The following is a 24894-nucleotide window of genomic DNA, read 5'->3' as shown; positions in this document are numbered from 1 at the left end:
CTTCCTGGTCGAAGGTTTCCGGGACTCTACCAGGACCCGGGAAACGCAGCCCGAGAGCTGCAAAGGCTGGAAGACTACGTGCTCAACTTCCAAGCCATGAGGGCCAGTGCCCGGAGGTTAGGGTAGTGCAGGGTGCCCTGATTCCACGATATAAGACCGGACACAGTCCCCAGATGGATGGGCATCCGCACTGACAAGTCCTGCAGAAGTAGGAACCAGACCTGCCGAGGCCAAGGTGGTGCCCTGAGTATCATAGTCCCCTTGTCTTGCTGAAGCTTTGACAGTCTTCGAGAGGAGCAGTAGAGGGGGATACACATACAGGAGGCCCTTTCCTTAATAAAGAAAGTATCTCAAGCTGGATGGTCGGTCCCCGCTACCAGGGAGCAGAACCTGCTCACCTTGTGGTTGTGAAGAGAGGCGGACAGGTCCACATCCGGCATACCCCATCGGCAGAACAGCTCGGCCACTACTGCTGGGTTGAGGGACCACTCGTGTGGTTGAAAGGACAGGCTTAAATGGTCCGCCAGCACATGGAGGTGACCTGGCAGGTAGGTTGCCCACAGAGACATTCCTTGAGACAGGGCCCAGTTCCACACTTGCACCACTTCTTGGCAGAGGAAGAATGAGCCCGTGCTGCCCTATTTGTTGATGTACCACATCATGACCTGGCTGTCCATCTGGATCAGAACTTCCTTGGATGACAACTGATCTCCGAATGCCCACTAGGCGTACTGTATTGGCCAAAGCTCCATAAAGTTTATCTGACAGCAGGCTTCGGTGGCAGTCCAAAAGCCCTGCATATGGAGGCCGTTCGCATGGGCTCCCCATCCCTGGGGGGGGGGGGGGGCATTGGTGGTAAGAGTCACCTGGGGCAGAACGGGCTGGAAGGGAAGTCCTTGTTCCAGGTTGGAAAGGTTTTCCCACCAGGCAAGAGATATTCTTAGAGGGTACATTATAGTGTCTGGAGCCTCTAGATTCTGAGATGCCTGCTGTCACTGGGACCACAAATTCCATTGGGGGCTCCTCATGCAGAGGTGGGCCAAACGACTCACATAGATGGAGGCTACCATATGGCCCAGTAGGCAGAGCAGAAGGCGAGCTGGTACCCTCCAGCTGTTGCAGACGAGGGTAGCCAGAGAGGAGAGTGCCTGGTCCCTGGGCAGTAAGCTTTCGCTTGTGCCATGTCCAGCCTGGGCCCTATGAAGTCCAGCTGAGACGACGGACAGAGATCGGACTTGGGGTAGTTTATATAATGAACCCCGCCTGCAGGGTCTGCACCTGTGCAAGCGTGTGTAGAGTCCCAAACTGCTAAGGAGACGGAGAAATACTGAAGAGCAGAGCTTCTGCACGGGTATATGTAGTGCTGATAGCAGTTGTAGACTGAGTCAGATTTCAGTCTATCAGGAGCACACTAAACCCATTGGTCCTTTCCATCTGCTACATGCTAGGAAATGTCAAGTGGCCCCACCACGAGCAGCAGTTACTACCATAAACTTGCTGGGCACCGGATGGACTATTTGGTCTTTTTCTGCCTATAATACTAAGTTACTATGCATCCCTGCCTCTCAGTGACGTGGGCTGTCACTACTATTGCAATATAAAATGAGGCCCAATCTTCTGGGACGATGCTTGAGAAGCAGGTTCTCTTCCCGTGTTCCTGTGTTAGTTGTTCCAGTTGCTGTTTCCTGGTTTTGCCTCTGGCCTGACCTAAACCCTGCTTCTACTTGTTGCTCATCCTCAACTCTGCTCCTGTTTGCCACCTGCCCTTACTCTTGCCTGACCTCCACCTCTGCATGAAATCTGCCTGTGTCGACCTATACCTCAGGATTCGGTACAGTCCCTTTTCCTGACAATCAGTGCTCTCAGGGCCCATCTTCTAGTCTGTGACAGAGACTAGCCATAATGCCCCCAGGTAGAGAGTCCATCAAGCTAGGTTGAGAGAACATTGCACAAATCTCATCTTTGGGTGAGTTTCCTCACTCCGAAGGTCATCAAATCTTCACAAGAGAGCACTGTTTTGTTCGTACATCTTACTTTGAATGTCAGTGTGGCCCCTAACCCCTACACTAATACCTAAACCTCACCTCGAGTTACTAGGTGGGCCTCCCATAGAGATATAAATACCTATCTAGTATGAGGGCATTATGGGTAGGTTCTCTCTCTCACTCTCCTTAAAACTAAAGATAGCGCTTCGCATAGGTATTAGGCAGTTTATCGCAATTTGCGCTATTACCATAAAACACACCCCTTTTCTTATCGCATGCGATATTAAGTGCATTTTGATAAATCCAGGCCTATGTTAGTAATTATATTATAATGACAAGAAGGAAAAATACACAACAATGTTAATTTTGATTACACTTAAAGGAAAAGATAAAAAATAAACTATAAGTCAATATAATATGGAGGTCACAGTTAGAAACAGATGCAGTTCAAAGTTCTTACTTTTAAAACGGTGCCATTACTTACTATAGGAAATTGTTCCAGAGCCATCTGTATCCATGTCATTAAAGATTTTGGAAACATCAATATCATGAACCCCTAATGATGACTGTAAAAGAGAAGTGAACTCCGCTTCTGTTATGCTGCCATCTTCATCAATGTCAAACAGCTAAAGATAAAGAAAATGCAAAGCTTTAGTACAGAGGTACAACTACTTGCCTATTTGACAATTCAACAATCAAACTAAAAGTAAATGTTAAGGTAACATCAGTGCAGAGCTAATATACATTCAGTAGTGACAGAAGGAAAGCCTCTATGTATTGTAACAAAATTCCATTTCATTGAAAACTGTCCATCCAAGTAAAACATTCACTATAATAAGGATGCAATATTACTGTATCTCTACAAAAGTGTAGAAAAGGAGGTATAATTTGTGTTTGCTGACCAATACAAAAGACTACATAAACTAAATTATAAAACGAATACAGTGACGACCTAATTCTTTCAATGTGTTTTCCTCAATAACATGGTAAATGACAGCTAAAATACCAAATGGCCAATCCAGTCTGCCTAGGTATCTTGCTTCCTGGTTTTCTAACATTTTCGGTAGATGAGCATAAAAATTTCCATACTTAAACCAATGCCAGTCCCTTCCACATCTTTTACTTAACAACTCTGTTCCTAGCAGAGGAAACAGTCTAGCCTCCTCCCTCAATTCTCCTACCTACCTACCCTTACCACTATGCTCTGTATCTGTCCCTAGCATGTTTAGATTCGGTCATGGTTTTGGTCATCACTACCTCTGCCAGAACCTATTTTTATGTTATGGTCAATATTTTAACTGGAAAATGGTACATGCAATAGAGTATAAGATGACCAGCCTACATCCACGAGACAGCCCAACTAGATTGGCTGCACCCAGGATGTTCTTGCAATAAATTAGGGGTATTCATCAGTACCAATAGTTTTGCATATAAAATGAAGGATCAAGAAATTGAGGTAATCGACATTACGGGGATAAGAAAGATAGATAGGTGTTATAGTCGGGTCCACCAAATGCATAGTATACAATATAACAATAGGGTCAGACAGAGTTGCAGTTCTCCATCAGGTCCGATTTACCACGCATTAGAAAAACTAGAATTATTTCATCAATGGGAAGCAATGAGTTATAGTAAAGCATGAATTTAGATTGGCTACAGTAGTAGGACAGTGATAGGACAGAGAACCCAGTAGGAGAAAGGGTATTACTGTAATTTTAAACTTGCTTATTTATGGGTGCATGCAGCCTCTCTCTGAATTGAATAGTAGTGATTGGTCTAGGGTAGTTTAAAAGTAAGGAACGTAGAAGCAGGACGCCAAATGATACAGTGAAGGCGTCGCTAACAGGAATTATTTTTAAAGGAAAAGTGTAAGTAAAAGAACCCTATACGTGGTATAGAATAGGTTTTAGTTAGAAATACTAAACACAGTTGTGATATTTGTTAAATTTTTAAAGAAATGTTTTGTAGAGCCCTTGAAACCATAAGGTGGGCTAGAAGAACAAACTCTGAGGTCCCTGAAGCAGACAAATAGTTGTCGAAACACGGCCGATGTCGGGCAGGCAGCTTCAACCCAACAGAAGTGGCAGGAATTTGTCCACATTCACAGAGACTGATAAGAAGCCAGAACGCTCTAAGAGGGTTGAGCTGACCGCCAGGGAGAGGGAAAATAAAGGACTTGACTTGTAACACAAGAAAATGAAATAAGAAAAATACATAAAAAAATTATTTGGAGACTAAAGATGGTGGTTACATATGGGATGACAACAGAGTGGTTATCTCACACATAGTTACTGCACATCAGGGTATTCCCTTGATGGTTTGTAGTTTATGAAATACAGACCAGTCAATTTTCAAGGTATCGTCATCTATAGTCCCTGTATTCTGAAAAGATTCAATAGCAAGAAAATCCAAGGTACCGAAAAGCTTGACCAAACCTGGAATGGCGTGTCCGTGACTGGTTAGAGAATCATTATCTCCGATTTCTTTATAGAAAGAAAGAATTGACCTGGAGCTCAGTCTACATGTCCGCACATCTGTTGCCGGTAACCCCAGCAGGTTTTCAGGCAAAATATCCATTGCCTGTGTGTACTTCTGCGAACAGCTTGAGCCAGCCAGAGGACTTCTTTCGGATCCTCCTTTGGCAATAAATCATCTTCGCTCTCTCTCTCTTCTTTGCTCTAAAGCTTCTGCCGTTCTAATTCTTCAGCCCACCCACAAGAGACACCAAAGCATTAAAAAAAGTGCATAATTCATGTTTGCTGCAGAGAAGCACCTTCATACAGCACCACAATGAAATAAAATGGCCACCAGAAACATGAATTAACTTTCACTTCTGCTCTTAACCCAGGCATTACATTTTCCACATTAAAAAATATGGACTAAAATGTCTCCCTCCTAATGCAGCTCTATTGCCTTGTAATAGCTAATACCCTCTTTTACATGCAATTTGCACGCACCCATCCTAAGCGTGAGTTTTTTTTCTGGCACTAAAACCCATATTATATGCTTGAGTAAGGTTAGCGCTGAAAAACCTGTGCTAAAAATCGGAATAAAAACTTGTGGTAGGCTCAGCATCTACTTTCTGGGATTTGCTCAGTGGATCTTGGTCTGACCCAGCATGGCATATCTTACGTTCATAGGTCATTATTTTATGTATATTAATCATATTTAGCACATACCCATTTGTACAAAGATATACTGAGTGAGACACAAAGTAACATCAGCAATACGAGACTACGATAAAACAAATGAATAAGCCAAAAAATAATAAAATACATCCTAGGTGTTTGAACAGGGTGGGCCACCCAGCTTCTGAGCTGCTCCATCCCAGAAATGATTTTGTACGCACTGGAAGAGCTCTCTGCAAACCTGAGCTGTGCCAGTGTCTGTAGTCTCATGCTATCCCTTGTTCCACTCTGGTTAAAATGGAGCCCATCCCCCCCCACCCCCCCATCCATCCCCAAAACAATGCCCAGTTTCTAAAACCTAAAACCCTCTTCCCTGCACCACTGACAATGCATTGAATCACTGGCACGCTGCCTGCCTCTGGGGTCCTGAATATGGAATGGGGGGCATTTTTAAGAATGTTATCCTGGAGGTTCTGGATTTCAACTTTCTACCTAAATTCAGCTCCAGAAACTCCCTCCTGCACTTTCCTATATCACTGGTACCCACATGTACCAAGACAGCCGGATCCCTCCCCAGCACTGTCTAAAATCCTATCTAGCATGAAGTCCGCCACTTCCCAACTAGGCAGGCAAATTACTAAACGATCCTCACATCCATCAGCCACCCAGTTACCTATATTCCTAATAATCGAATCACCAACTATAACGGCTGTCCTAAATCTCTCCTCCTGATATAATTTTTCTTTTGTATAGACAGCAACATTGATTGAACAATCACATCTTAAATTAGGTTCCCGGGAATATGCAATCTTACAACAAATCAAAGATCTTGTGGAGAGTTAATATGTGCCAGTGGCCTGTGAACAATCTTTGCTGGGCTTGATCCATGAACTTCACCACACACACAATATTGCCGCAGTCTGGTCACAGGCTCTGGCACATACTAGTTCTCCACAAGAATAAGTACCAGTTCCCCTCAGGGATTTCTCAGCTTTATTAAATAAAAGAATACTGGATTTACACTTTGGATACTGTAGACCTTCAAGGCATGAACCAACAATTAGAGTGGTAATTGTTTTAAAAACACTTTAAATACTATCAGAATTTTGTATTATATTTGGAAGGAATCGTCAGGGAACTTTCATTATTTATTTAGTGCTTTTCTATACCGGCATTCAAGATAAAATCTCATCATGCCGGTTTACATTTAACAGGGGGTGAAAAAAATACATAAGAGAATATATTAACAAATTGTAGCAAGTGAAAAGAAAAAACTCTGCAGTTACAATAAAACAGGGGAGATTCGAACTGGGAGGAGGAAAGTCTATAGGAAAATTAACATAGAGAGCAATTATTTACAAAGTTCTAGGAACGTCTGATTGTGGATGTCATTGACTTGCGGTTTAGTGGGTGTCTGGAAAGGCTTGTTTAAACAACCATGTTTTGAGCCTTTTTCTGAAAGTTAGGAGGCACGGTTCTTGACGTAGATCTGGATCTGATTATGTCATTTCCGGTTTGCCTTTTCGGTTAAGAATGCTGTGTGGGACTGTTTGAGCTACTGATTATGTTCACGCAGGTGCTTAATGAAATATGAGTTTATGTTACATCATCTTGGGCTGCTGAAGGAATTGGCTACATTCGGCTAAGTTTATTCACATTTTTTGGCACCACAGTTTGATAAATTTTTTTTTATTGCAAAAGGAAAATTGAAAAAAATTAAAAGGGACCATCTAAACTAAGTAGGCCAAGGATTTCATTAAATTAATCCCTGGTGTTTAAAAGGTCCAACAATCCTTGTCTAGTGAGCACAAATGAAGTTTTGAATCAATCTTGGTGGAAATTTGGATTGTATATTTCCCATTGCTGTTTTGGGCTCTCTTTTGCACAGGAAAGTTTTGATGGCAATAGACTTCAGATAAAATAAGCTAAACCCTTAGAGTTAAACAACTGTTTGACATGTTTGATGTTACCATTTTTTTTTTTAAGACGGAAGGGAAGGGGAAGAGGGAGACAGGTTAACATTTCTAGTTAGTATACAAATGATTAAAGTACTTTTTTAGCTAAAACCTTAAGGGAGGGGATGATACAGATAAATTCAGTAGTATAACTTGAATTTTTTTGTTATACTAAATACTGATATTGTTTTATGCATGTATATCCTGTGCACTGCAAAGTTATATCAGTTGATGTTATATTTAAACGCCATTAAAATTTAACACAAATCCCAATCTCATTTATAACAAATTATTTTTACACTTAGACAACTGTGATTTGCCATTTCACTAAATTCTATACTAAAATGAGCTTACCTTAAATGCCATCATAATAGTTTCTTCAGTGTTGACAGGATTACAAACTATGGTCATACCTATTACATATTCCCTAAAATCTATGGTGCCATCGCCATTCTATAAAATAAAATACAAGAATGCAAGAGTTATATTCCAGAGTCAGTTTGGAGAAATTTGCCCTACTGAATTGCTGATTTTGACGACAGCATCTACTGTTATATTGCTGTACATATCTACACTGAATATTAAACATGTTAGTAACTCAAGAAAAAGGTCATAATGAGAAACAGCATAGAAAATACATAAATATATACAACAAAACACCAACATGACAGCGTATTGCCATCTAAAAATTTACTAAAATGAACATGTTGGCAAACGAGTGGTGGCAATGGTAAGTACCTGGTCTTTCAGAAACTTGGGACAAGCATGACCCACCATTTAACCAAGACGGACTCAGAATGATACTACAGTGCTTTACATTGCTTTCTGCAGCCCACAGCAACACCTTCTTCCCTGTGGTCTCCCACCTAGATGCTACTTAGGCCAAACCGTGCTTAACGTCCGAGATCTAACAGATTCAGAGTCACCCACTGTGGTGCTGCTGGCAGAGATATAGAATAAATATATTATTCATATCTAATATCACTTTCTAAATTATTGAAAATATTTTCAATTTGTTTGTGATAATTAAAATACATTCATAAGATTATAGAATTTGTGTAGAACATTTTAAGAGGGCGATTTTGAAAGCATCCACGTGTAAAATAATGGTTTAGCCAAGGAAATAGCCAGTTATACAAATGCCTGCGGGTAAAAGTAGGTGTATAGGGTCTCTATATACGTCATTTCACCCACACTGTGGTGCGTAAAGTTCTTGTGGATGAGACTGGGGCAGGTTTGGAATTATACACATACTTTGCATTTTCAAAAAGTATGAGTGTGTGGGCTCATTTTCAAAGGGAAAGGAAGCCTCACTTTCTCTTTTAAAACTAATGGAAAGTCTACAGGTAAAAAGTATCCAGACTTTGTAGCAACGGGGGCAACTATAAAAATCTGTAGAGTGTATTGCACAGACAGACTTGGTCTATATATATATATATATATATATATATATATATATATATATATATATATATACACACTTAAAGTTTTAATGTAGAGACAAAAGAATTAATCGCTGGTAATAGTAACAATCCACGTCAGTTTATATACTTTCACAGCCACTGATGTGACATTCCTCTGTCCCCCAAGCTGCAGCGGGAAGAACAAATCAAACCGAAGGTAAACGAACTCAAACAAACATTTTGGAAATTCTAGAAACAAAGTCTCAAATTGTTCAAAGTGTAGCACGACTTTCATTGGATCGAGATGGCTGTAGGCTCCACCAGTGTTTCCAGAATTTGCGCAAGGATCTTTGTCCTTATGCACATTAACTCCGAGTGCTTTCCCCAACGTAAAGAAATCTGAGTAGGAAAGTCTTCTGATGGAGGCACCAGAAAAGGGGGGGGGGGGGGTCAGAAGGGATCTCTATCAATCCTACTTAGAGATGAGGAAACACTGATAAAGAACCCCAGTGATAAAGGTGGTAACTGAGGAGTCCTTGGTTGCCTCTGAGGAGCATACTCCTGGCGCACATCCTCTGCCTGGCTGGATTCTGCTGCAAGCAAATGCCATGGGCTAAAACCAGCTCTTGGGAGTTCTGATGGAATATCCATACGAACTGGAGATACTGGGATGACTACTTTGGGTGTAAATCTGATATCCTGGAAAGGATGGAAGATACCCTAATATTTAACCATTAGAGAGATAAAGAAATCCTTCACTACCTATATTACTTGTCAAGGGACTGACATGCCCATTTCTCCTGGCAAGGTCTTGTGTCATGCTGCGTATAGATATGGCAAAACCCATGACAACACAACAGGGCCTGAATCCTGTAGTTTCCCTCTCTGACAGGCTTCAATACTCGTCACACCATATACTGCACACTAGCTCACACGCATACACACACGCTGGAACGCTGTCAGATTCCAGGGCAACTAACATTAAGATTTATTACGTGTGAAGTAATATATATATCTATCTATATCTCCACACATATATACACATACACACACACTATGGGGCCGATGCAATACAGTGTGCTCAGCCGAGCGCATTGTTTAACCCATAGTTGGAAGTGGGTTGTGTAGGCACTATCTAATCCACTTATGCATAAGGGATTAGTGCCTCCACAACGCACGGCAAAACTATTACACATCACATGCAAATGCATGTTGATGAAGCTATTAGGAATTCACTTGAAATTGATAACAGACAGGCTAAGAGAATTTGAAAAGAAGTTGGCTGTAGAGGCAAAAACTCACAGTAAAAACATTTTTAAATATATCCGAAGCAGAAAGCCTGTGAGGAAGTCAGTTGGACCGTTAGATGATCGAGGGGTTAAAGGGGCACTTAGAGAAGATAAGGCCATCGCGGAAAGATTAAATGATTTCTTTGCTTCGGTGTTACTGAGGAGGATGTTGGGGAGGTACCCGTAATGGAGATGGTTTTCATGGGCAATGATTCAGATGGACTGAATCAAATCACGGTGAACCTAGAAGATGTGGTAGACCTGATTAACAAACTGAAGAGTAGTAAATCAGCTGGACCGGATGGTATATACCCCAGAGTTCTGAAGGAACTAAAAATTGAAATTTCAGACCTATTAGTAAAAATTTGTAAACTATCATTAAAATCATCCATTGTACTTGGAGGATAGCAAATGTAACCCCAATATTTAAAAAGGGCTCCAGGGGCGATCCAGGAAACTACAGAACATTAGCCTGACTTCAGTGCCAGGAAAAATAGTGGAAAGTGTTCTAAACATCAAAATTACAGAACATATAGAAAGACATGGTTTAATGGAACAAAGTCAGCATGGCTTTACCCAAGGCAAGTCTTGCCTCACAAATCTGCTTCACTTTTTTGAAGGAGTTAACATACATAAGAACATAAGAAAACGCCATACTGGGTCAGACCAAGGGTCCATCAAGCCCAGCATCCTGCTTCCAACAGTGGCCATTCCAGGCCACAAGAACCTGGCAAGTACCCAAAAACTAAGTCTATTCCATGTCACCATTGCTAATGGCAGTGGCTATTCTCTAGGTGAACTTAATAGCAGGTAATGGACTTCTCCAAGAACTTATCCAATCCTTTTTTAAACACAGCTGTACTAACTGCACTAACCACATCCTCTGGCAACAAATTCCAGAGTTTAATTGTGCGTTGAGTAAAAAAGAACACGTGGATAAAGGTAAACCAGTAGATGTAGTATACTTGGATTTTCAGAAGGCGTTTGACAAAGTTCCTCATGAGAGGCTTCTAGGAAAAGTAAAAAGTCATGGGATAGGTGGCGATGTCCTTTCATGGATTGCAAACTGGCTAAAAGACAGGAAACAGAGAGTAGGATTAAATGGACAATTTTCTCAGTGGAAGGGAGTGGACAGTGGAGTGCCTCAGGGATCTGTTTTGGGACCCTTACTTTTCAATATATTTATAAATGATCTGGAAAGAAATACGACGAGTGAGATAATCAAATTTGCAGATGACAAAATTGTTCAGAGTAGTTAAATCACAAGCAGATTGTGATAAACTGCAGGAAGACTTTGTGAGACTGGAAAATTGGGTATCCAAATGGCAGATGAAATTTAATGTGGATAAGTGCAAGGTGATGCATATAGAGAAAAATAACCCATGCTATAATTACACAATGTTGGGTTCCATATTAGGTGCTACAACTCAAGAAAGATCTAGGCGTTATAGTGGATAACACATTGAAATAGTCTGTTCAGTGTGCTGTGGCAGTCAAAAAAGCAAACAGAATGTTGGGAATTATTAGAAAGGGAATGGTGAATAAAACGGAAAATGTCATAATGCCTCTGTATCGCTCCATGGTGAGACCGCACCTTGAATACTGTGTACAATTCTGGTCGCCGCATCTCAAAAAAGATATAATTGCAATGGAGAAGGTACAGAGAAGGGCTACCAAAATGATAAGGGGAATGGAACAGCTCCCCTATGAGGAAAGACTAAAGAGGTTAGGACTTTTCAGCTTGGAGAAGAGACGGCTAAGGGGGGATATGATAGAGATGTTTAAAATCAGGAGAGGTCTAGAACAGATAGATGTGAATCGGTTAATTACTCTTTCGGATAATAGAAAGACTAGGGGGCACTCCATGAAGTTAGCATGGGGCACATTTAAAACTAATCGGAGAAAGTTCTTTTTTACTCAACGCACAATTAAACTCTGGAATTTGTTGCCAGAGGATGTGGTTAGTGCAGTTAGTATAGCTGTGTTTAAAAAAGGATTGGATAAGTTCTTGGAGGAGAAGTCCATTACCTGCTATTAAGTTCACTTAGAGAATAGCCACTGCCATTAGTAATGGTAACTTGGAATAGACTTAGGTTTTGGGTACTTGCCAGGTTCTTGTGGCCTGGATTGGCCACTGTTGGAAACAGGATGCTGGGCTTGATGGACCCTTGGTCTGACCCAGTATGGCATTTTCTTATGTTATGTTCTTATGCAAACCCCCCCCCCCAAAAAAAAAAACCATATGTCTAAAATGCACATTTTTATGGTAAAAAATTAACGCCTGTCTAGAGCAGGCGTTAATTGCTGAGCACTCCCAAAACTTGTACATAAAAGCAGAAAATATTGTTGCGATATTAGGAGGAACAAAATGTTAAGTTAAAAAAAAAAAAAAAGTTAAAGTGCCGGTGGCCAGATTCAGAAAACAGATGCTCAGTTAACAAGCGTCTTTTTTCCCGAACCCCTGGCTGTGCATCAATTAGGAAAACAGATGCCGATCAATTCACCTTCTATTTTCCTAACCGGCGGACGGCCACAGATACAGACCGCTCGCAGGCTCCCGCTGTCAAGGAGTTGCTGTGTTTAGAAAGGAGACCCGTATTGCTGTTTGAATCCATCCAAAAACTCTGACAATCCATATGGTATGAGATCAAAATCATACAAAATCAAGAGACATCACATATTATTTATTTTTTATTTAACATTTTTATATACCGACCTTCATGAAAGAAAATTCATATCAGATCGGTTTACAGATAACATGAGGGGAATAACAAAGTCAACCATATAACAAGAAATGAAAGTTACATATAACAAGGGGTATTAACCTGGAGGGCTAGGATAGCCGGAGCGATAGAAGACATAACTGAACAAATTAGATAATACAATAATATGATGAGAAGAGGCATAAGTGTATAGGCTACACTTGTCAGAGAGTTGAGGTAGGAGGCAGTGTCTGAATTAGTGAGGAATGCTGGAACTGTAGGTTAAGTGAAGGCCTGGATGAAGAGCCATGTCTTAAGTTTTTTGCGGAAGGTAAACGGGCATGGTTCTAATCTGAGTTCTGTGGGCATCTTGTTCCAGATGGTTGGGCCAGCTGTAGAGAAGGTTCGTTCTTTGGTAGATGATAGGCGAGTAGATTTCGTTGTAGGGGGTTGCAGGGTGCCTTTATATGCTTCTCGAATCGGTCTGTCTGATGAGTATAATTTGAGGGGAATCTGGAGGTCTAGTTGTTGTTGGTTGTGAATGACTTTGTGGATTATAGTGAGAGCCTTGTGTAATATTCTATATTGATTGGCAGCCAGTGCAGGTTCTGTAGTATGGGAGTGATGTGTGTTCCTCTGTTGGTATTAGTCAGGATTCTTGCCGCAGCATTTTGGAGCATCTGTAATGGTTTGATAGATGAAGTAGGGAGCCCGAGGAGAAGAGAGTTACAGTAATCTGTTTTGGAAAAGAGTGTGACTTGGAGCACTGTCCTGAAATCTTGGAAGTGGAGGAGGGGTTTGAGCCTTTTCATGACTTGTAATTTATAAAAACAGTCCTTGGTAGTGTTATTGATGGCTTTCTTAAGATTCAGACGGTTATCAATGATTACTCCAAGGTCCCTTACTTGCGTGATCTGGGTGTTGCCTGCTGGTGGATTGATTAAGGCCGAGTGGTCCGAGGAGATGATTAGGAGTTCAGTCTTATTTGCATTCAGAACTAGATTCAAGTTGGTGAGCAGACTGTTTATAGATTTGAGGCAGATTTCCCAAAAGGCGAGAGATTTAGGGAGAGATTCTGTAATGGGAATCAGAATCTGTACGTCATCTGCATAGAGATAGAATTTTAATTTTAGGTCCGTAAGCAGTTGACAGAGGGGCAGGAGGTATATATTGAATAGTGTGGGTGACAAGGAAGAGCCTTGTGGTACTCCTAATGTTGATTTGACATCTGGGGATTCGTTGTTATTGATTTTTACTTTGAAGCTTCTGTTACTTAGAAAGGAGTTAAACCAGCTGTGTGCAGATCCTGTTAATCCGATTTCTGCTAGGCGATTTAGTAGGATGGCGTGGTTCACTGTGTCAAATGCGGATGAAATGTCCAGAAGGACTAGGATAAAAGATTGACCTTTGTCTAGGCCCATGAGGATGTGATCGGCAAGGGAGATAAGTAGGGTTTCTGTACTAGCTGCTTTACGAAAGCCATATTGGGATGGGTGAAAGATATTGTGCTCTTCCAGGTATACAGAAAGTTGTGTATTAACAACTTTCTCCATGATTTTTGCTAAAAAAGGGAGGTTGGATATGGGGCGGAAGTTGGAGGGTTCACTTGTGTCGAGGTTAGGTTTCTTCAGGAGGTTTGAGGGATGCGGTTTTCAGCCTGTCCGGGTAGATTCCTTGGGCGAGTGAGCAATTTATAATGTTGGCCAATGCTCTGGAAATAGTATTCGGGATGAGAAGCAGTAGTTTAGTTGGAATGTGATCTGTTGGGTGGTTTGATGGTTTTAGTTTCTTAAGTATAGATTCGATTTCCAGTGGTGTTGTAGGTTCAAAGGAATTAAGGATGGCCCCAATATAAGTCCTGGAATTGAAAATTATGGAGGGTGGAGTTGCATTGTTCGGTAGGTGTGCTAATGTGTCTGCAGTTTTTTTCTGAAAGTAGAGTGCTAATTCGTCTGCTTTGGTTTGTGCTTGGTCGTCTGGAATGGTGGGTGTAGGTGATTTTGTGAGTTGGGAGACGTAAGAGAATAGGGTCCTGGCATCAAATTGAAGGTCGTGTATTCTGTGGGCATAGAAGTCTCTTTTTGTCTTTAAGATGGTGATCCTGTAGTTGTGGAGAGTGCGTTTGTAATCAGATAAATTAGTGGAGTTGGGGATCTTACGCCATTCGTATTCTTTGTGTCTGAGATTTTGTTTCATCTGCTTGAGTTCTGGGGAGAACCAGGGTTGTTTCTTCTTCTGTATTGAGTTGATTATTTTCACCGTTTTAGGACATAATTTATTTGCTATTGCCTCAGTGATATTGTGCCAGAGAGGAAGGCTGCATCTGGGCTAGTGGTGTCCAGATTGGGGAGTTCTTTGGTGAGATGATCACTGAGTGTGTCAGAAGTGCAGGTTTTCCTAAATTGGATGGTGGAAGGTGGTTGAGGAGGTTTAGGGCTTTCTTGAGTCATGAGTGTGGTTGTAATTATTGAATGGTCTGACCAGGGAATTATGGTACAGATAGGATCATTTTTATAAGATATATTAGAATTGATGAAGATGAGGTCCAGAGTGTGTCCTGCTTTATGGGTAGGTTTTTCTATGATTTGTTTAAAGCCCATTGCACCCAGGGTGGTAAGGAGTGCTTCACAGTTAGGGGTGAGGGGAGAGGCATCTACATGGAGGTTGAAGTCCCCCATTATTATGGCTGGCGAGTCCATGTTGATGTATTTGGCTATTGTTTCTATTAGGGGGGAGATATCTGAGTCCAGTAGTCCTGGCGGAGCATATATTAGAAGAATTTGTAGGAGTTTAGATTTGAAAAGACCTAATTCGAGTTTTGTAGGTGTGATGGTTTTGATTGGAAGTGAATTAAGTTTGAATTCCTTTTTGGTAGCTAGAAGAATACCACCTCCTCGTTTCTTTTGTCTGGGGATCGAGATGATGTCGTAGAGGTGAATCGGTAACTGGTTTATTAGGGCTGTGTCTGAGCTTTTTAGCCAGGTTTCTGTGATGGCACATATATCTGGCTTTGAATCTGAGAGGAAGTCATTGAGGACGTGTTTTTCTTTGTCAGAGATTGTGCGTTGAGAAGGGTAAGGGAGAACATGGTGAGACCTAGCATCTGCGTGAGCGGAGACGTCATGATTGGAATGAGAGATCTGGTAGTGTGTCTTGATGGTTGTGAAAGGCTTTTGTGTGATGGTGGTGGCGGTGGTATATGATAGGGATTGGGAAGATTTGCATGTTGACTTCTCTAGGAGAGAAGTCAACATATAGCCCCTGAGGCAGCCCCATTGTGGGGGCGAAACTCGGCCTGAGTCAGGCTTTACACATTGGATGAACGAGTCTCCATAAAAAATTCTAAATGTACATTTCGTGGCATCTAACCCATTTTGTTGCCCTCACGGCTTTTTTAGGTCGCCTACCCTCCTGTTCAATTGGTCCATCACTAAGGAGGTGGTAGGGGCATGCAAGTGTCCCTAGCGCCTCCTCGACAATGTGAGCCCTAATTTGAATATTGCATGGTACCCCCAGGAGAGGTAGAAAGCGGGTGCTGAATAATCAGCATTCTTTTTTTGCATCGGCCCCTATATGTGCTTGGCTACGAAAGTACAAGAAATGATATATATATATATTAGGTAATAGCAATACTACTTCTACTACTACTACTACTATTTATTTGAACTTTTATATACCGACATTCATGTGCAAAAGGACATATCATATCAGTTTACAGCGAAACGAGAGAAGCATACTAATAGAGTGCAACGCATACCTTACCCAAAGCTGCCACGTCTGCTGTGGCAGAGTTTCACAGTCCTATCTTTTCTTCTTCTGTGTGTCTTTATGCCGAGTCTCTTATTATGCTGTGTTGCCAGGGGAGGATATCCTCCCCTGAAACGCCAACAGAGCAACTGCTGTGTAGTTATTCTATGCATTCTGAAAGCAGACTGTGTCAGAGGTCTGTAAACCTAACACCTTATGTTTGTGTGTCTTTCTGCTAGCAGACGTCAGCTGTATGGGAGATTCACCGTTAGCCTAGGTGTCAGGGACATTCTCTGTGGCTCTTTACATTTGTAAGTTGGCCAGTCCCAGTTCTCTTACATGAGTTTGGTGGAGCATCTTCTGATACTAGAACGAGGAACCAGAAGATGTTTAGATCACCAAAGTTTGAACTAGAGGCACATTAGGTGTGAAGTATCAGACAGCAAATGGGATCTGGTGTCCCCAGACAAATCCCTTGTTCCATTCATTGTGTTAGTGCAATGGCTCTGGTAATTTGAGAGGGTAGGATTATTATATCCCTTTCTGCCCATCAAAATTCTCAGACACCAGCATGCCAGCTGCGTTGGAGGCACTGCAGCATGAAGCATTGATGGAGGAGCCTGCTCTGATGCCAAAGGTGTTTAGGATCAGATGCATCTAGGAATTATGCAACAATGATGCCAACGCAGAGACTCATTTTTTAGGTGCCAGCTGCAGAGTGACGTCTTTTTCTGGGACACATTCCACTTATGTTTACTCTACCCAGCCTTTTCCGAAGGAGGAGACATCTAAGAAGCACATGCTGAGGCTTCTCAGAGACTTTACTTCTTGTATTTTCCTGGCCATCAAGTTTTGGGAACATCTGGAAACAATCATAACAGTTGGCCTGGTCATGGCCCGATCCCAGACAGCGGTAGTACAACTTAAAACCATCCACGGTGGCTTTCTTCTTGCCATACATGCTTTTTTAAAATAGCACTAAAAAGTGGAGGCTTGCAGAGGCAGTGAGAAAACCTTTAAGAAACAGACTGAGGGGGCTGACAAGGCAATGCCTGAGTGGGAATTCTCACTCATGCTCAGTATAACAAAAGGTTTACAAGCAACAGAGGGGTTTGCTGCCACCAGATGACATCATCCAAGTCACGGTTACTTCAACTTTGCTTGTCAATGGAGAAAATTGCAATGCGATAATTATGCCAGATAGTCACAAACACTAGAAATCTGCAGGCTTTCTTTCTTAAAAAGCATACTTTTAAATTCTTTTTGTCAGAAAAATTCTGGAACTATTTTCAGAATGCAAGCATTACCTATTACATCATAGTCTAAAACAGGACTTCCTGAACTGTGGTTCAGACCCCAAACCTTCAGTTAGGGTTGCACGTGCCTTAAATGGCAGTGCTTTTCCGGTGCCAGCAGCAGCATGGGAGGGGGGGGCTGTGAGCCAGCACATACTCGCAGGTCCTGCAGTGGTTCCCCCCACGCCGGTGACAGGGCCTGAGGGCTTGCGCTGCTCACAGAGCCCACACCCTGCTGCTTGCAGATCACCATCAGGACCCAGCCTGGAGGGGAGGAGAAAAGTGATCGTGCACGGGACAGTGAAGATTCCTCACCCAAGAGAAAAATGGTGCCTTTGTCATCAAACCTTCCCCTTTCTTCCCACCCGTTGTCATTCACCTTTGGCCCCGGGCCCTAAGGAAAATGCTGCAGCTGAGACTAGGTAGGGGGTTGCTTGGAGGTGGAGCTGTTTGAAAGGAAATGCAGGAGGGGATTTGAGGGTTGGATCATGTGGAATGGGATTTGATGTGGAGGGCGAGTGTGGGGGGGGGGGGAGAGAGAGAGAGGGAAAGGGAATTAGAATAAAGATAGAAATTATGATGGGATGAAGAGGAGGGGCTACAGAGGTTCAGTTGGGGTTAAAGAAGGGCCTGCTTTTTGCTGAGATTAACCATTGAATAAAGCAGCTGCCTTAACTAGAGAGAGGGAGGGGAGACGGAGAAGGAGCAGAGACAGAGCAGGGAGACTGATGACACAAGAAATAGGTCATCTCGGCAGTGGCTGGCGAGCCTATGTAGGATGGGGTAAGGGTTGGGGCAGAGTGGTGGGCTGGCCACAGTGCCAACCCATAACCAATTTGGGCCCCTTAAATTTAGTTCTGGCTACACCCCTGCTCTGGGGAAATAATCCCTGTTTTGTGTTTTATTTTTCATAGTAACTAGATGGTTCAGTCTGACTGAGTGAAGAAGGTAATTGGTAATTAGTGATATCAACAAGCAGCTCAGGCTTCCAGATTTAGTGGACCAGAGCTAATGGAATTACAATAGACGATGAGACTACCTCCTGAATTATTCTAGTCTAGTTAATCTGGAATCTTGAGCAGCTTGCCGATGCCACTAGCTGCTGGTATTTAGGGAATCAGCCTGCGGTCTATGACACATGAGGAGTAAACATGTTAGGTTTTTTTTTAGTGAGGAAAGCTGGAACTCACAAGGGGGGGGGCATAATTTTGAGTTTTTTGCCACAATTTCCAATCTGCTTAAAAGAGAAGATAACTAGTTAGAAAGTGCATGCCACAAGCATTGTATACAGGCAACTTTCCCTTCACTTACCTCTCCCACCCTCCCCACCCAAAGGTCAGGGACATTGGCAGATGAAGCAGTGATAGCAGCAGTGGCAGGAGCGGTGACATGGACCTCTGCTGCTCCTCACACTCTTGTCCCAGCCCCTCCTTATGTGACCATGTGGGTAAGGGTAAAGGGCCACCTACGTGCACAGCACAGAAACCCCTGCATACAGAGGGAATGGACCTTCCACAATAGGCGTCCTTGCTGTAATGAAAACCACCTACGAACGAGCACATTACACATATTTCTGCACAAGTATGATTAAAAAAACAAATAAAGACCACATCCAATTCCAATAGAAATTTCCACGAAATAAAAAGAAATATATTTACCCTATCAAAGAGTGCAAACAATTCTTTGACAACATCTGATACAGGAATCTTCAAGAATTTGGCAAACTCCTCAATTCTAATTCTTCCACCTTTTGACGCACTTGCAATTTCAGCAAATTCATTCAGCTGTTGCCTGATATTGTCCCATTTTAGGCTTAAAATAAAGAGAATTTCATTAAAAAGTCAATAGTATGTTAAAAGTGAATAGGACAACAAAAATGTTTAAATAAGAGGAAGAGTGCATTAGAAATACTGTAATGAACAGGAAAGGAAAGACATCTTACTTGTGAATTCTGTGACCCGCTGGAAGGCACAAAGCCACTGGAGGAGGGAAGAGATTCCTAACACTGGTGGCACGGAATACTACAATAAAATGAACTTGGAAGCCGGAGGTCGAGGAGTGAGGAGTGCCCAGACCTTGTTGTCGCTTCTAGTGCCTATAACAGTGGAGGTCCCGGAACAGCTGGCCGGCCTGGAGGTAGAGCGAGGCGGCCTAACCAGACCGAATACGAGGCCAGGAAGTGACGTCAGCACAGGGTGCCTGCTGCTATAAAGTAAGCAGCAGACGGAGAAAATACCTGGGAGCCGGAGGTCGAGGAGTGAGGAGTGCCCAGACCTTGTTGTCGCTTCTAGTGCCTGTAACAGCTGGCCGGCCTGGTGGTAGAGCGAGGCGGCCTAACCCGACCGAATACGAGGCCAGGAAGTGACGTCAGCACAGGGCGCCTGCTGCTATAAAGTAAGCAGCAGACGGCGTGTAGCTGCCGTCAGCATGCTGCCTAAGCCGCGCGCTCCGTAAGGGGCGCGCGGCTTGGACCGGCTTAGGCCGGCGAAGGCTGGGAGGCTGCCACGGATCCTCCTTCTTCTGGACTGAAAATTCTCCCTCATTTCCGAAGCCTGAAACTGTTTGAATGTGACAGAAAGTGAGTAGAGACCAAAAAATTTTGTTACTACAATTGTTTTTTAGTTAAAAGATGCCACATACAAAAAGAAAAGGCAAAGTAAGGCAGGATGCCTCGACCCCAGCCAAACCGAGCCTGGTGCAAACAACATTAACTGGTCTCTACTCCCATACAGAGAAAAAGACCTCAGAGATTCCCATTACAATGGAGGATATAGAGCATATATCCCTATTGTCGGGAGAAGTCAGTCTAAGTCCTGGGGTTCCAACAACACCAGCACCACCAATGTGCCTTGCAACTACCAATGGCCTAGGTTCACCCATAATACGGATTGCGTCTAGTGGGTTGAATCCGTTCGAGGAGGCAGAGGATAGGGTGGTAAGGCCAAAGAAAACGGAAGGGGTCTCCCCTCGTCTCAATTGGCGGTGCAGAAGAGATAACCTTGAGAGTCAACCAAAGGAATCTGGAGGAAATACTGTGGCCCCCTTTTCTGGGCAAGTTTCAGGACATTACTGCATTATGTTACAAACTGTTCCTTGTAAAGGCCTTGTAAAGGCCTTGTAAAGGCCTTGCCTATATATTACTTGTTATAAGTTATCTGTAAACCGGCACGATGTGCAAACGGTTGTCGGTATATAAAATCAAATAAATAAATAAATAAAATAAATAAGATCTTTCTGGTCATTTGGAAGGTTCTTTCACTTCTAATGCAAATGCTGGAAGTCCAAAACATGTATCATTGGAAATGTTATGCTCAGCGATATTGTCTTTACAGAAAAATATTGTGTCTTTAAATATTAATATTAAAGATATGCAGACCACTTTGTTAAATATTAACCCTGTGGAATGAGTAATGAAGTGTCTCTTGTGAAGATTAAGGAAGAATTAAATTCAGTAAGAGAAGTACAATTATCGATAATAAAGGGAGAAAATATTCTATCAAGGAAAGTAGAACATTTGGAAAATACAGCTCGATATAATAATTTAAGGTTTGTTAACTTTCCTAAGTGTAGAATGATCTCCTCAAGGGAGCAACTTAAGAACTGCTTTAGAGAAGTTCTGTTATTAACATCTGAAAGTTTCCCTTTAATTATGAATGTATATTTTTTGAATGAGAGAAATCAAAATTTGAATGTAGACTTGCCTCAACAAAATGACACCCTGAACGTTACAGAATTACTAGAAACCTCATACACTGCCCAGATTGAGAAAAGAGGGACTTTAATGGTTAAATTTGCCCAGTCCTCGGACAGGAAAAAATTTTTTAAATTTGTTTATGCAAAATAGAACCTCTTCTTATCTGGGTCAGAAGATATGGATGTTTCCAGACGTGGCGAAAGAAACACAAATTAGAAGGAAAAAGTTTATAAGTTTAGCCAATATTGCTAGAACATTCGGTATCCAGATACATATCAGGTTTCCCAGCAAATGCATAATGTATGTAGATGGTGTGAAATATATTTATTATGATCCAAACGATCTGGAAAAATTCTTGGAGGAATGTAGGAACCAGAGTGGGGGAGCAGGGACTCCAGAAAATTGCTCAGTTGGTAATGTAATGAATGAATAATCTGTATATTTCTGTCTATTATTATTAAGATTGATTTCTTGTTTATTTTTGGAAAATGCTCTAAGGCTCCCTTAATTGTTTAGTAATATGGAATCAGGAAGATAAGAGATTTAAATTTGTTGTACCTTAGAGTAGTTGGGGTTTTGAATTTACTAATATTCCTGAAACCTTAAAATTTCAATGTAAATTGAATACAAATATGAATGGAGTTATATTGTAACTAAAAATTCATAAATAAAGAATTAAAAAAAAATAAAATGAACTTATTTAAATAAGAAAAGAAAGAAAGGAGTATGTATGGAGCATTTGAATATGGATCCCTGATCAATCCGGGCAGGCTCAGCTCCAGGAAGAAAGAGAGAGAGATGCCAGCCAACAAGTGAGGCAGAACCAGGGGAGCATGGGATTTCCTAGACATATAGGAAGGTGACTGTATGATGCCAACTAATTCAGCTTTTCAAGTCCTATCACTCCCTCACACATGCTGTCTGGAAAGAAGGGAACAGAAACTGTTTGGGTGGGGGGTGGCGTGAAAGGGAAGAAGGCAAAAAATAAAAATACTGCAGGCACCAATATCCTATAGTAGTAACCTTTTGAGGCAGGACCATGAATAGGATTTCAGGTCATTTTATGTTTCCTATAAGCTTCATCAAGAAGTGTGAACTCTTTCTTCTGAATAAATTAGACAAAATGACAACATTAGAATACTACATTCTTAATTCTCAAAAACCTACTTAATAATATTCACAATATTTTATCTGGATAAGTGTAGTTTCCCAGGTAAAATCGAGGGCTGAAAATCAGTTCCTCAGTGCAAGGGTTAGGGGGTGGGCATAGCCGACCAAAGGACGACAGGATTTCATTCGAGGTGCAGACATTGTACCTACTACAATGTATCTGTGCTGCTACTCAATCCCAAATGTTCAAACCCTTGTGGATGTTAGACGTGCCATCCCTCAAGGCGGCACACCTAACCTCCACGAGGGATAAAGCCCTCTGGAACTCACTACCCACCAACCTCCGTCTTGAGCCTTGCACCATCAAATTCAGATCTAAATTAAAGACTTGGCTCTTTAAACAGGCCTACCCTGAATAGACCCTCGCACTCTTATTCCTTGCTGCAACAATACGTGACCGGAGCCTATGTATAAAGTTAGGTTACATTGTTTACCAGGTTTTGTCACTTCTTACATTGTTTACCTATTTTTGCACTTGTTTGCTAGCTCCTCCCTATCGCTCTTGTTCCTTCCAGTCCCATACCCTGCACCTGTTTAATGTAATTTCAACCTGCAGTTATGATGTAAACCGGTATGATGTAACTACTAACACCTGTATAAAAAAAGCTATAAATAAATAAAATTTCCCTTTGAAAATATACTTGCAGGCCAGTGAGTATATCGTACCTGTGAGCCTGCAAGCACCCACAAAAATTCTCATAAATTGCTTACTCTAGGTGGGGTTTATTTTAGAATAATGACTGACGATTTCATAAGAACTGAGAGATTTCCTGATTTCCTTTTCTCTAGTGAAGACAGGTAACTTCTGCATAGGTTATTTTTCCCTATATACAACACCTTGCATTTGTCCACATTAAATTTCATCTGCCACTTGGATGCCTGATCTTCCAGTCTCGCAAGGTCCTCCTGCAATATATCACAATCCGCCTGTGATTACTCTGAATAATTTTATATCTGCAAATTTGAAAACCTCACTTGTATTCTTTTCCAGATCATTTACAAATATTTTGAAAAGCACCGGTCCAAGTACAGATCCCTGAGGCATTCCACTGTTTACCCTTTTCCACTAAGAAAATTGACTATTTAATCCTACTCTGTTTCCTGTCTTTTAACCAGTTTGTAATCCACGAAAGGACATCACCTTCTATCCCATCTTTTTAGTTTTCTTAGAATCATCTCATGAGGGACTTTGTCAAATGCCTTCTGAAAATCCAAATACACATCTACCGGTTCACCTTTATCCACGTTTATCATCCCTTAAAAAAAATGAAGCAGATTTGTGAGGCAAGACATCCCTTGGGTAAATCCATGTTGACTGTCGCATTAAATCATGTCTTTCTTTATGCTCTGTGATTTTGATCTTTAGAATAGTTTACACTATTTTTCCCGGCACTGAAGTCAGGTTCACTGGTCTATAGTTTCCCAAATCACCACTGGAGCCCTTTTTAAATATTGGGGTTACGTTGGCCACCCTCCAGACTTCAGGTACAATGGAAGAATTTGATAGGATACAAAATTTAACTAATAGATCTGAAATTTCATTTGAGCTCCTTCAGAACCCTGGGATGTATACCATCTGGTCCAGGTGATTTGCTACTCTTTAGTTTGTCAATCTGTCTTACTTCATCTTTCAGGGTCACAGGGATTTGGTTCAGTTCATCTGACTCATCACCCTTGAAAACCATCTCTAGAGCTAGTATCTCCCCACATCCTCATTAGTAAACAGAAGCAAAGGATTAATTTAGTCTTTCTGCAATAGTCTTATTTTCTCTAAGAGCCTCTTTAACCCCTTGGTCATCTAATGCAGTAGTCCCCAACCCTGTTCTGGGAGCCCACCAGCCAGTCTGGTTTTCAGAATATCTACAATGAATATGCATGAGAGAAAATGTGCATGCTATGGAGGCCGTGCATGCAAATTCTCTCATGCATATTCATTGAGGATATCCTGAAAACCCAACTGGCTGGTGGGCCCCCAGGACAGAGTTGGGGACCACTGATCTAATGGCCCGACTCCCTCACAGGTTTCATTTTTAAATTTTGTAAATTTGTTATACATATTTCTGCTTTTTATTTTTATACTTCTGCTGAAAGTTCATACACATGTACAAAAATGTCAAAGCGGATTGTTAAGGTACAGAGATTGTATTAGATGTAATCTGCAAAACTGTTCTTACTTCAGTTTCCTGCTAACTTTAGTGAATTCAACCAAGCCAGTCTCCATAGGCAATGTCAGCTCTCCAGCTGAGACCATTAATCTACAATCTTCGTAAGTATGGTCTGTAATTGGCACACCCAAAGCCCTATGAAGAACAGAACAAGAGAATTTAATAAAGTAATTTTCAAAAATCTAATTTTGTTATATAGAGAAGGGCTTTAAAAGACAACTAAGAAAAAAAAAATTCTACCATAACTGAACCCAGTAATCCCTTTCCATAGAGGCTGTAATTTGTTTTTGTATGTTTGGATATCATGTTTGAAAGTGAACGTAATAGTACAATGAAACTAAAATCGCTGTAAGAATGCTGC

At 41.7% G+C, this 24894-nt stretch overlaps 1 protein-coding gene across 3 annotated transcripts in view; it reads right to left on the bottom strand.

Annotated features, from left to right (window-relative positions):
• Positions 1 to 24894, bottom strand: part of LOC115082320 (lysophosphatidylcholine acyltransferase 2-like) — a 123535-nt gene that overhangs the window by 19301 nt on the left and 79340 nt on the right. For all 3 annotated transcript variants that reach the window (XM_029586553.1, XM_029586552.1, XM_029586554.1), the window contains 4 exons: positions 24543 to 24668; positions 19163 to 19316; positions 7423 to 7521; positions 2470 to 2611 (listed from right to left, as the gene is read on the bottom strand). In XM_029586553.1, the coding sequence (XP_029442413.1) occupies positions 2470 to 2611; positions 7423 to 7521; positions 19163 to 19316; positions 24543 to 24668 (521 nt within the window). The remainder of the gene's footprint in view (positions 1 to 2469; positions 2612 to 7422; positions 7522 to 19162; positions 19317 to 24542; positions 24669 to 24894) is intronic.

This window comes from Rhinatrema bivittatum, unplaced genomic scaffold (genome assembly GCF_901001135.1).
Source record: "Rhinatrema bivittatum unplaced genomic scaffold, aRhiBiv1.1, whole genome shotgun sequence".
Taxonomy (NCBI): Eukaryota; Metazoa; Chordata; class Amphibia; order Gymnophiona; family Rhinatrematidae; genus Rhinatrema; species Rhinatrema bivittatum.
The sequence above is the reverse complement of the archived record's forward strand: the minus strand, read 5'-3'. Positions and strand labels throughout refer to the sequence as shown.